This window comes from Paroedura picta, chromosome 12, assembly GCF_049243985.1.
Source record: "Paroedura picta isolate Pp20150507F chromosome 12, Ppicta_v3.0, whole genome shotgun sequence".
In the NCBI taxonomy this organism is placed as follows: Eukaryota; Metazoa; Chordata; class Lepidosauria; order Squamata; family Gekkonidae; genus Paroedura; species Paroedura picta.
This window is the reverse complement of record NC_135380.1, coordinates 11459219-11471484: the sequence shown is the minus strand read 5'-3', so window position 1 is coordinate 11471484 and position 12266 is coordinate 11459219. Positions and strand designations below refer to the sequence as shown.

The 12266-nt window shown below is 47.1% G+C and overlaps 1 protein-coding gene across 1 annotated transcript in view; it reads left to right on the top strand.

Moving 5' to 3' along the window:
• The window catches only part of DCPS (decapping enzyme, scavenger), a 49007-nt gene extending 37796 nt beyond the window's left edge, over positions 1 to 11211 (top strand). The window contains exons 5-6 of the mRNA XM_077305487.1: positions 2932 to 3042; positions 10780 to 11211. Coding sequence (XP_077161602.1) covers positions 2932 to 3042; positions 10780 to 11046 — 378 coding nt within the window. The 3' untranslated portion in view covers positions 11047 to 11211. The remainder of the gene's footprint in view (positions 1 to 2931; positions 3043 to 10779) is intronic.
• The last annotated feature ends 1055 nt before the right edge of the window (positions 11212 to 12266 follow it).

Here is a 12266-nt window from a genome sequence, read left to right as displayed (position 1 = left end):
GGAGCAGGGCTTCTCTCTTGGTTCTAATGCCAAAATCCAAATGAATCTGCAGATGTTTATCTGTGGACCCATGATTTCCCTTTTGTGCCTGCCCTTTAAGACAGGGGCAGTCAATCTGTGGTTCTCCAAATGTCCTTGGACTAGAATTCTCATGAGAATTGTAGTCCATGGACATCTGGAGGACCACAGGTTGACTACCCCTGCTTTAAGGGACCTGGGTGTTCATTGCACGCTACTCTTCTTGTTCTTCAACTGTTCTTGTAAACCTTGCCTTTGAAAGCGCCGTTGGGTATTTGACCATGCGGAATTTGCAGACTAGTTTCCAGGTCATGGCAGCAAAACAGAATCCCAGCGGTTCCTGAACTTTAGAGCAGATGTGCGATTGAGAGGAGAACGCCTGGCCTGGATTTGGACCTTCCGGTTCCTATCTGGGCTTGTCTGCAAAGCTGAACAGAAAATGGAGATTAGAAGTGAGAAATGAAGTTTCTGCGCCTGAAATCCCAGCAGCTTAAATCGGACACAGAGGGAACTTCCTGTTCTTGCTGAGATTTTTCAGTTCTCAGAAAGGCTTGGCACTGAAAAAAGATTCCTCCCACCATTTGGAAGTTTGGAAATGGCAGGAGCCCAGAGGTTTTTGACTCTGGCCCCATGCTGCTTTTCGCAGAGCCCTAGGTGAAAATCGGTCAGGCAGCTGAAGCAGCGAACCGGCTGCTAAGTCGAAAGAGTGTGAGAGACTCTTCTGCAGAGCCCAGAGCAGTCGGTTCAAGCTGCAGTCAAGTCAGCATGGGCAGCGTATAAATTAAAATATAAATCTGAATAAATAAGTGCATTTTCAGGGTCTAAAGGTAAAGGTAAAGGTATCCCCTGTGCAAGCACCGAGTCATGTCTGACCCTTGGGGTGATGCCCTCTAGCGTTTTCATGGCAGACTCAATACGGGGTGGTTTGCCAGTGCCTTCCCCAGTCATTACCGTTTACCCCCCAGCAAGCAAGCTGGGTACTCATTTTACCGACCTCGGAAGGAAGGAAGGCTGAGTCAACCTTGAGCCGGCTGCTGGGATCGAACTCCCAGCCTCATGGGCAAAGCTTTCAGGCGGCTGCCTTACCACTCTGCGCCACAAGAGGCTCTTGCGCCACAAGAGGCTCTTTTTCAGGGTCTACATCTAACCAAATAACCACTGGGCCATTCTCTCTGTCTCTTTCTCTGTCTCTGCCTCTCTCTCTTTTGGTTTGAGAGATTTTCTGCCTTGCCTCTCTCTGAAATTACCACCTCGGTAATGCCTGCCACTGTCTCTTCTGGCTGTGCACGTATGCGCACTTGGCATTTGGCATCCCTTGCTCGAAGTTTTCTAGCTTTCCCTGAGACCGAAAATAACTTTTGTATTCAGATGTCTGATCTGATGTTTAATCTAGAAAGTATTCTAGGAGCTGCTAGAAGTCTCGCCAAGATCTCTTTCCCAAACCACATTTTTAACAATGATGATATTGTCCAATGACTCATTCATATGAGAGAGGAGTTATTTAGAGAACCGCAGCGACTGGAACTCGGCCCAGGGCACGGGTAACGCTATCTTGAAACTTTGGACATTTTCGGTTATAGAATTCAAAGCATTGTTTGTGCCTTTCCCAAACTGTCCGAGAAGCTGTTTCGGAAATACCATTGCCGAGAAACAAGGTTTTGCTTTTATCTTTCCGGAAGGCGGCATTATCCAGGGACAATCCTGTAACACAGCCGCCTGCCGTACAATGGCGGAGCCTCCGTCAAACATATTTTGCCCCTTGTTGCAAATACCTTTGGGCAAAATCTCCTTAGGCAGCTTGGGCCTGCTCGACACAAACGGTATAAAAACTGGGACACGGCTTCCCAGACTACCGCTTCAGAAGGGTACTGCACAGTTTAATGCTCGCCTGTACACACACACGCCTCTCTCGGCATATGAACTCCCTCGTGCCACAACCCTGGCATCGACAACAAGGTTTCAGTGTAGTCTTCTTCCTGATATGCCAGTTTTCTAAGTGCAAAGTTTCTGTTTCTCATTTTCAATAAGATTGTTCCAAGCTCAGTCATGCGTACCCACAGCTGTAACGGTACAAGCCCCAAACAGTATTTTCCCCCCTCCGTTTGTTGCTGAATGTGCAGACCGGCACTTAATCTAGAGCAGGGGTAGTCAAACTGAGGCCCTCCAGATGTCCATGGGCTGGCAGGGGCTCATGGGAATTGTAGTCCATGGACATCTGGAGGACCACAGGGTGACTACCCCTGATCTGGAGTATATCTGCTCTTCCAGCATGTGCCAGTGGGTGAGAGTCAAGGCTCCCTTCTGAAAAATGCCTATCTGAAGAAGGAAGCTTTGACACTCCAATTCTTAGGCCTTGAAAACCTTGTTGGTCTCAAAGGGCGACTGCCCTCAAATCTAGCTGTTCTTTTGCAGTTATGGTCTTAGTTGTTGTAGGCCTTGCCTGTATTCTCTTGTCCTTGGTTTATTCTCAGGGCCTGAAAATGGAACTCTTCTGCCTGGTCTTTGGTTGAGGTCAGGGCCCAGAATATCTAGGGCCCCTCCCCACGCTGACCTTAACATCAGATCTGCCCTATCCCCAAGCTGCTTACTTAACGGGATTGGGTGGAGGGTGAGGAAAGAGTTTTACCGCCACTTGTTACGTGTATGTTATGTTTTATGGGGTTTTATTGGGTGTTTTATTGATACTGTGATCTGCCACAAGCCTTTGGGAATGGTGGAATGTATATCCCATGATAAATAAAAAATATCTCAACCCCACCCACCCCCCATCTATAAACACATTTCGAATCTCCGGGGAGAGGCGGGATATAAATTAGATGATGATGATGATGATGATGATAATTTCATGACTAGGAATGGCAAAATAAGAGACGCCCACCTTGATCACCTCAACAGCCCATTCTTTCTCTACAGCTGGACGACTTGTACTTAATTGCTATCTGCCACTGCCGAGGAATCAAGTCATTGAGGGACCTCACTGCTGAGCATCTTCCATTGCTGAAGAACATCTCAAAGGAAGGGAAGGTGAGTACCCTCATCGGGTGAATCCAGGTTTTTCCACTGGCCTGTTTCTGAGCAATTTCTTTCCTCCTTTCCATCTTGCTTTCCTTTCTTCCTTCTTATATTTCCATGCCTCTTTTTTGACAAAGAAATAATGCTCTTGCAGTCTCAGAAATCAAAATCCCATGTACCTTGAAGAAAGTTCCTTGGTGAGGAGGAGCCCAGCTACTCTAGAAGTAGGCATGATGGATGGAGACCTGTCTGCTTCTTGCCTGGATGGTGGTGATGGTGGTGGTAGGGGGTTAAGACTTTTCTTGAATGTCTCATCCCCAGCTCCATCATGTGCTTTCTCAGTCAACCACTTGCTACCTTTGCTGACTATCATGGAAGGTAACTCTTTTAGTGCCAATGTGCTTAGCCAGGAGGTCCTGCAAACTATGACCTTTTCAGTATGTCCTTCCTTACTCTCATTTATCTTAAGCTGTTTTTGCATCTGCAGCTCCTTCTTGCCAGGATCTTCTCGTACCATTCTTCTACCGAATGCTGAAAAGACTGCACACTCTTTTGAATCTAGGAGACCACTGGCCTCCTGCTTGGACAGAAAACTACTTTTAGGAGAAGTCTTTCCTTTTTATCTGTTGTTCCGGATCTAACATGGCAGAAGGTTTCTTTCCAACATCTTACCCGTAGGTTGTCAAGTATTATAAGACTCTTATTAGCTGGCTCGCAGACTTTTCCAAGAGTCTGTATGTGCACATTCTACAAGAACAAAAAAATTCCTGTTCTAGAGCTCTTATAGGTGCTATCAACCTTCCACCTTTATCATACACTATGCCCTGGACTTCAGAGCACCTAAAGATACCTCCTTGGCAGAACCATCCCCAACATCCTCTTTGTGCTGGGCTTGTGCTCATCCACAGATAGGTTAGCTTGCCAGTCTTTTAGTGTGTGTGTGATGCAAAGAGACCACTGTGAAGAAAACCAGGTTGCTTACCTATATTCAGGTATTCTTTGAGCGGTCACTGGTTCAGTCATGCAACCCCATCTCTGTACGGGATGCCCTTTAGCTTTTTGCCTTGCTGCCTCAGATTAACTAAGAGAAAGTTGTGACACCTTCGCCTTGGTCATGTCCAGGCTTGGAGGTTTGGCAGATTTCATTCACGCCTAAAGACTTGGCTCTAGGAAGTTTCAGCTTCAGGGTCTGTTCAGGCACCCGGCCCGTTTGTAGAACTGCATGTATGACCACTCGAAGAACACCAGTTAGAGCTACGCAAACTGTTTTTGTTGAGCTGTTTTGATTGGCTGAGGATACCGTCCGGGGAGTGCTGTCTCAAGAATTTTTGACTGAGAGAGTGGGATATAAAAAAAGACCCAGGTTTACAATAATAAATAAACCGCACGAAGCCAAAACGTCTAGGCTTGTGGTATCTCCCTAGCTTCCCAGACATTCTCCGTTTCTGAAAAGCCACACACCCTCATTTCCAGCGGGGTCTTGAGGAACTTTTCTGCAGGAGCTTCCAAGCCGTTTGCTCACCGACCAGGCCGTTGTGGTTGTGGCTGGAGGAACTCAAGACTTCACTTCATCATTTAGTGTGGAATTTTTTATAATTGTTTTTTGCTCTGTGGCTGCGCTCAGCAGTGTAGATTTACAGCACCTCTCTTCTCCTGTCTCCCTTCACCAACACTTTGTCTTCTGGGAACAATTATTTTCCCCGGTGATGAATTGCCGGCCGCACTGACAAAATGAAATGCATCTCTCTGGAGGGAACGTGGTGCAGAGCTTTTCAGAATCGGATCCCAGCAGCTGCCACCCGAATGGTGTTTCTGGAGGATTCGGCTGACTGAGCTCTGCCAACTGTGATCCCACGCAAGTCCCCGCAGACTTTGGCAGGATTTATTTTCAAATGAGCGTGATCAGAATACTCAGCTCGAGTTTGCCCAACCAACCGGGTGTGCAGGCCGTCCAGCTTGGGACAGCTCCTGTTCTGTGGCCATGCTCCGTGCCAGGAAATCAATGGCACAACTTGAATTGCTTCAGCTATTGCAAGCCAGTGGTTTCCATGGCTGATTTCAGGCACGTGTTATCAATTAATTAATTTATAATTTTATTTCTAGATCACCCCTCCCCTCAAGTGATCTTGGGGTGGTTTACAATAGCAGCATAACATTTAAAACCATAAAAGCATAATAAAAACACAGTAAGAAATTTATTAGGGCTTCACCACTGTCTAGCTGACGATTTTGTGTTGTTGCCGTGGTCAAATATCCCCTTTAGAGGGGGAGGTCTAAAGTTGGGGGAGATATGTGGAGGAGAGGAGGGAGACCCACAGTACTTGGCCTCCACCCCAGGCCTAGTGGAAGAGCGACATTTTACAGGCCCTGCAGCACTCTGACAGCTCCTTCAGGGATCAGGACTCCATTGGCAGCTTGTTCCATCAGAAGGAGTCGAGACCGAGAAGGTTCTGGCTCCGGTCAAGGCCAGTCAGATCTCTCTGGAGTCAGGGATCACCAGGAAGTCAGTGTTTGCAGAGTGTAATACTGCTTTAGGATGCTTAGTGCTGATCCTGCGTTGAGCAGGGGGGTTGGACTAGATGGCCCGTATGGCCCCTTCCAACTCTATGATTCTATATGATTCTATGTTTGGGTAACATGTTAGGAGAGGCATTCCCTAAGATATGATCTGCACATTAGGTTCACGGAATAGTGGTTGCCCAGTGGCAGCTGGTAGCAACAGGCTGGATCCAGATTTAATCTGCGATTTTCCCCTATCCCCCCCCCCCCCCCAAACCAACGTCGAACCCTCTGGGGCTGTGGAACAACCCTGGGGTTATGCGTAACCCTTGTCTGGAAATGCTGGGACAAAGTCTTGGACAATTTTCTCTGTGTTGCTTCCATAAGGCATCTTCTGAAGCCATTCTGAACTGCATTTCACACCCAAACATGTATGTTCTAATATTCACGGGGGCCCCTTCTGTCCCCGCGAGGAAGCATGTCTGTCCACAGAGGGTTGTCTTTGTTCTGTGAATCTAGTTCCAGCAGACAAAGCCGTGTGTAGCGTCGGCCTTCGCTGGAAAACAGCACGAATCCCTGCTTGTTTGTTGTTTCTCTTTTTCTTTCCGGTACGATAGGATCCTGCTCTGTTACATTTTCGGGAGCTGCCTTTTTGATCCCGATAGGGAGCCACATCAGCATGTTGCAGCAGCATAAAAAGGAGTCCAGGGGCACCTCGGGGATTGACAGAATTTATTCCATCGTAAGCTTTTTAAAGCCAGAACTCACTTCATCGAACGCTTGTGGCATTAAGCATAAATGTATTTGCCTAGTGGGACCCTTCCGTCTGACAAAGTAGGTTTACTCTGGAATAATTTCTGCTAGTCTCTAACATGCCACTGGACTCTCCTTTTATTTTGCCCTTTAAACTATGGCAGATAAAACCTCGGAGCCATCAGCAACATTAGTTTAGGCAGGGACCGATCCTCCGTCCTCAAAAAACAAAAACCTGCTCAGGTGGGAGGTCTCCTTGCAAAAGCCCAGTAAACATAGAAAAAAACAATAAAATCAGAGTCCAGTAGCACCTTTAAGACCAACAAAGATTTATTCAAGGCGTGAGCTTTTGAGTGCAAGCTCTCTTCGTTATACTATGATCTTCTTACATGACAGGAAGATCATAGTCTGACGAAGAGTGCTTGAAAGCTCATGTCTTGAATAAATCTTTGTTGGTCTTAAAGGTGCTACTGGACTCTGATTTTATTGTGCTACTTCAGCACAATACTACTACGGCTACTCATTTGAATCTATAGAAAAAAACAAAGTGGCAGAGATTGTGTCTTCCTTCCTGGGACTAGGTTATCAGAGAAAGATCCCCTGTACACACTCTTCTTTGTTCAGACAATGAGGGGGAAGCGCATGGTCCAGAACAAGAGCTTGGGAAGCAGATCCAGTGTCCAACTGGCAGACTTCCAAGCTTCCCTTGCCTATGCTGTTTCCTGCACATGCAAAGTTAGTGAGGAAGAATCTTAGGACACGAGTCTACTCCATAATCATCACAAACTGGTTATGACAGTTCTTGTTTGTTTATGTTTCCCCCCAAAAGCTACAGGCATGTAGTTTACATGTGTCAAAGCCGCAGGATCCCTGGGTTCCAGAGATCTGGCCATCCTCTACTGAAGGTGCGACTGCTTTTCTGCCTCCATCCTCCCTTTGATCTTTTGCATCTTAGGCGAATCCTTTCATGTTCGGTTCCATAGATTTCAATGAGACTTGCTCCTAAGAGCAGATAGGACTGTAGCTTCAAAGCAGGCCAAGCTCTCTCGGCTATTCCCTTGATCTGTTTACCATCACTATCCGTTTATTATATTCTATTTTCCTCACTCCCTGGAAACTAGGTGCATGTGTTCATACCATTGGCACGTGAAATTCTCTTAATTTACATTTTCTTCAGAAACAAAGGTATTTTGGAGAGCTGTTACTCCACAACGCTGTTATTTTGAACTGGTATAAACCGGGCAAATGACGTGTCGTCAAGCTGGAAAGTTTAAATCCTGAGTCAGCATTAAAACTCACTGACTTTGGGCCAAGTATTCTGTCCCTGTCTTCCATGGTTGTTGCGAGCATTAAAAAGGGAGGCAGGAGAACTATATGCTATCGTGAGCTGCCTGAAGGAAGGATAGACACGGTAAAATGGCAGAGAGGAGGCATGATGGAGCGACTTCTTGACATGCTAGATTTCCAAGTTTCAATCCCTGGCCAGGCCAATAGGATCACTGCTTGAAGCCCTGGAGAATGGCTGCTAGTTAGAGGAGTAATACTGACCTCGAAAGACCAGAGGTCTGACTTGGTATAAGGAAGCTTCATGTGTCCTTGTAAAACAATCGCCCATTTCCTCTGAACTCTCGGGCTATTTCTGGACTCTTCAACTGGAATTGGGATTTTCAGCTGGAGCCAAGTGCATGCCTTCGCCCACTCCTCCCAGAAACAGAGATGTAATTCTCAGAGAGGTTATTTTTGGCACGTGTAGCTTTAGGTCTCTCTTCTGTGCCTTTCCAAGGCTATAACCAAGATTGCTTCTAACTCAAATAATTGACATTTCAGACTGAGCCTGTCTCCCCCCCTCAGCAGGCTTTGTGAGTGGAGGGAACATTGTGCATCTGTGTGTGTGAAAAGAATTCAGGCAGTTGTCTCTCTCTTCCCCACAAAGTGGGACGGTAATGCTCAGCGGCTCACATGGGCTTGTCCATTCATTGTTTAGCTCTAGGGCAACAGTTAATTGCAGCAAATGAGGATTGTTTTTTGAAATCTCTTGTCGTGAGGTGTTAGTCCTTGAAGTCTCTCCAGCCTGGAGTGTGCATGCATTTGTTGACAATTGAAAGGGAGAGGTCGCTAAGAGCTCTTTACCCATCTCTCCGTTTCTCTTGAGATGAGTGATTATATGAATCAGTCGCAGGCTGGCTGTCTCCAAGCAGAGATCGCAGTTCCCACAGAGGAAAAAAAAAACTCAGCCCAACAAATTCCCCAAGAGCAGCTGGAAGAGCGTGTTTGGCTTGGCTCTTGGTGTAGACCTCAAGAGGTACCTCTAAAAGAACCTCCAAAGATTCCAGGAATGGGAGTATTACACGTTGTCAACCACAGTTGAGGCTCATGTGCACTAGAAGTTGAGGTGCACATTCTTGAGGGGACATTGAGCCAGGGACCCTTGCTGCCCTTTGTCGGATCACAAGGCAACAATTCACCTCCATGTCAAATTAAATTTAGCTGAGGTGGCCAAACTGTGGCTATCCAGATGACCATGGACTACAGTTACCAATTACAATGGTGATTGTAGTCCATGGACCTCTGGACAGCCGCAGTGTGGCTACCCCTGGCATATAGCAAGAGGAGGATTGTCATGGACAAGGGGAGCTTGGCTGGATGCTATCAGCACACCTCAATGGTAGCCCATCCAGATATAAGCGCAAGGCTAGGAGCTGTCCTAGTCACTGTGGGTCAAGGTTAGGGTCAACATCCGGGAAAAAACCACCTAGTATCCAAGGGCAAGGGAGAAGCAAGGTCAAGTGGGCTGGGGATGAAATAAACAAGGCAGTCCCAAGCTGCTGGCCGGGGGTCGCAAGCGAATGGGTCAGGACTGTGCTGTATCCAGCCGAAGGAATTTATGTAGAACCCCCCCACCCATTGAGTGGTCTCCTGGCACATAGTTCTAGTTCTGGCTCAGATTTTCAGCAATCTTTTAAGGAGTCTGGGAGTTCTTACGTTAAGTACGTTTGCTCCCTGGGGTTGATTTGTATAAGCTGCTTCTTAATACGTACACTGCGTGGTATGTCTGAACATGAAACAGTTTGCAGATTTGTACCAGTAAGCTAGATCAGCTGATTGTTTTACGGCAAACTTTTTCTGAGTAACAGTTTATGCCAGCAGGCTCTTCCTCCCTTTTTTTCCCTGTAAATCTTGAGTATGCCAGAAACTCTTCTGGCCCTCACCTATTCCTTTCCTTCCATCATTCCTTCCTTTGATTGTCTTCTGACTGTATTCTTTGTGTTGAGACAGTGGGCTGGAAATGCTAAAAGCTAGGAGGACGAGGGAAAGGCGCCTGTCTCCATGAATGTTGCTACACATTTATACTGCAGCCATAAACCTGCTTTAAACCACTGAGGCTGTCATGCCCCTCCTCCGCCCCCCAACCCTGAGAATTGTAATTTGGGGAGGATATTGAAACTGTTAGAGAGTTCTGATATTTTTTTAGGGTCCCCTGGGGCTTGGCTGAATAGGTACCGCCTGTTTTATACAAGCGAATGGATAGAATCAAAATGGCTAGATAAGCAGCAAGGTAGAGTCCTAACTTTTTGGATCTCGGAGGACCAGCAGGGTCATTACTTGGACAGGGGGGGCCGCCAAGAGAGAGACTACAGAAGAAGGCAATGGCAAACCCCCCCTGCATTCCACTTACCTTGAAAGCCCCCTGCTGAGGTTACCATAAATCAGGGGTAGTCAAACTGCGGCCCTCCAGATGTCCATGGACTACAATTCCCAGGAGCCCTTGCCAGCATTCGCCAGCGAATGCTGGCAAGGGCTCCTGGGAATTGTAGTCCATGGACATCTGGAAGGCCGCAGTTTGACTACCCCTGCCATAAATCATTTGCAACTTGACAGTGCTGTATACACAAAGAGCTAGACAGATAGTAATTTGGCACAGTCAAGGTGTAGTTTTCTCCAATAAATCTCCAAGACATTTGCTGTACAGTTTTTAAAAAGTCAGCAGTCTGAAAACACCGTGGGCCAGCTTGTAGCAACGAGAGCTGGAAGCAGCCAATGCTAAACAATGAGGATTCGGAGCGCCCCAGGGTCTGGAGCCGAAGGTCCCATTCTTAGGTGCGCCCCAGAACAGGCCAATCCCATTGCCCACTTCTCTTGAACCACGTTGCTCCTCAGCCCCTGGCTCAACAGACTCGGGGCATAAGAACATTAAGCACTGCGAGGGGCTGCGCCTGTAATACGGGCGTATGGCAGAGGGGAGCCTTTTCCTGTTTTCAACTTGTAATATAAGGATAAGCTTATGGAGGGTTTGCACGGTCAGCCTTCGGTGGTTTAGAGCAGGGGTAGTCAACCTGCGGTCCTCCAGATGTCCATGGACTACAATCCCCATGAGCCCCTGCCAGCAAACGCTGGCAGGGGCTCATGGGGATTGTAGTCCATGGACTTCTGGAGGACCGCAGGTTGACTACCCCTGGTTTAGAGCACTGAATGTACTCCCTTTTTGGTTTTAACTAGGAGGCTATAGTGAAGCGCTTTGGGGTTGCTGGGGCCCAGTTGCGGGTCTACCTGCATTACCAGCCGTCTTACTATCACCTCCACGTACACTTTACGGCCCTGAGCTACGATGCGCCCGGATCCTCCGTGGAGCGAGCCCACCTCCTTTCGGACGTGATCGATAACCTGGAGCTCGATTCCAGCTACTATCGGAAACGCACCCTGACCTTTGCCCTCCGAGCCGATGAACCCCTGCTGAAGAAATTCCAGGAAGCTGGCCGAGTCTGAACATGCTGCTGGGAACTACTGGATGAAGATTAGCAACATTTCCTAGGGATGATTTTTTATATTGTCTTTTAAGATATTTTCTTTACCGTTTTGTAAGGCTCCCGTTGCATTTTACATCTGTTGTGGTTGTATCATTTTCCTATTAATAAATGGTTATGTTCAGTATTCATTTGGGCTTTCTCCTCATCTCTCCTCCCCTCCTCCCGTCCCTCTCCCTCCCCACCCTTCCCTCCTTCTCTTTCTCTCTCTCTCATATGTATTTATTGTTCAATATAAATAACAGGGACACAAAGCAGCTTCCATTGTTCTCCTCTCCTCCTTTTTATCCTCCTAGCAACCCTGAGAGGTAGGCTAGGCTGAAAAAGCGTGACTGGCCCAAGGTCACCCAGCAAGCTTCCATGTCCTGAGTGGGGTTGAAACCCGGGTTTCCCAGGTACCACACCGCCTCTCTTTCTGGGAGAGCCTTTGCTATTACAGACGTGTTCATCTGAACAGCTAGATGTGACTCCTGAAGCACCTTAGAGTCCAACAAGATTTTGGGGGCATAAGAGTCAAGAGAGAGTCAAGAAGATAGGAATAAAAATGCTGTGAAGTGGATGATGCATAAAAGCAAGTGCTTCAGATACAGATGTTCAGAAATATAATACATGTACTCAAAAGCAGATGGCACAAAACGGCCCACAGTGGCTTTCCTGCTAATTAATCACATCGCTCTGAGGAAACTCTAGATCAGGGGTAGTCAACCTGTGGTCCTCCAGATGTTCATGGACTACAATTCCCAGGAGCCCCTGCCAGCAAATGCTGGCAGGGGCTCCTGGGAATTGTAGTCCATGAACATCTGGAGGACCACAGGTTGACTACCCCTGCTCTAGATGAAGGCTCTGACCATTAAACTCAGCCTCTGCAGTTGTTCCTTCTCTCCTAGACTTTTTAAAAACGATGCAACAATTCTCTGTACTAATTATCACTCATGTGACAGGTTTTAGAAATAATTCGGGAGATTTAAAAACAGCTGCAAATCTTTCCAGTATGTTAAGAATCCTCAGCTTGCACGATGATGATTCTTTGCTTGTGTCTCTCTTTTAAAAGACCTCACAGATAATGACCGAACTTGACAGAGCTGCCGGTTGACCCTTGTTTTAAGGTGTTCCTTCTATTTAGGACGTTCTCGTCAGTAAAAAGCAAAGCTTTCCTGGGGATTGCCCCTGTTTGGGGGAATC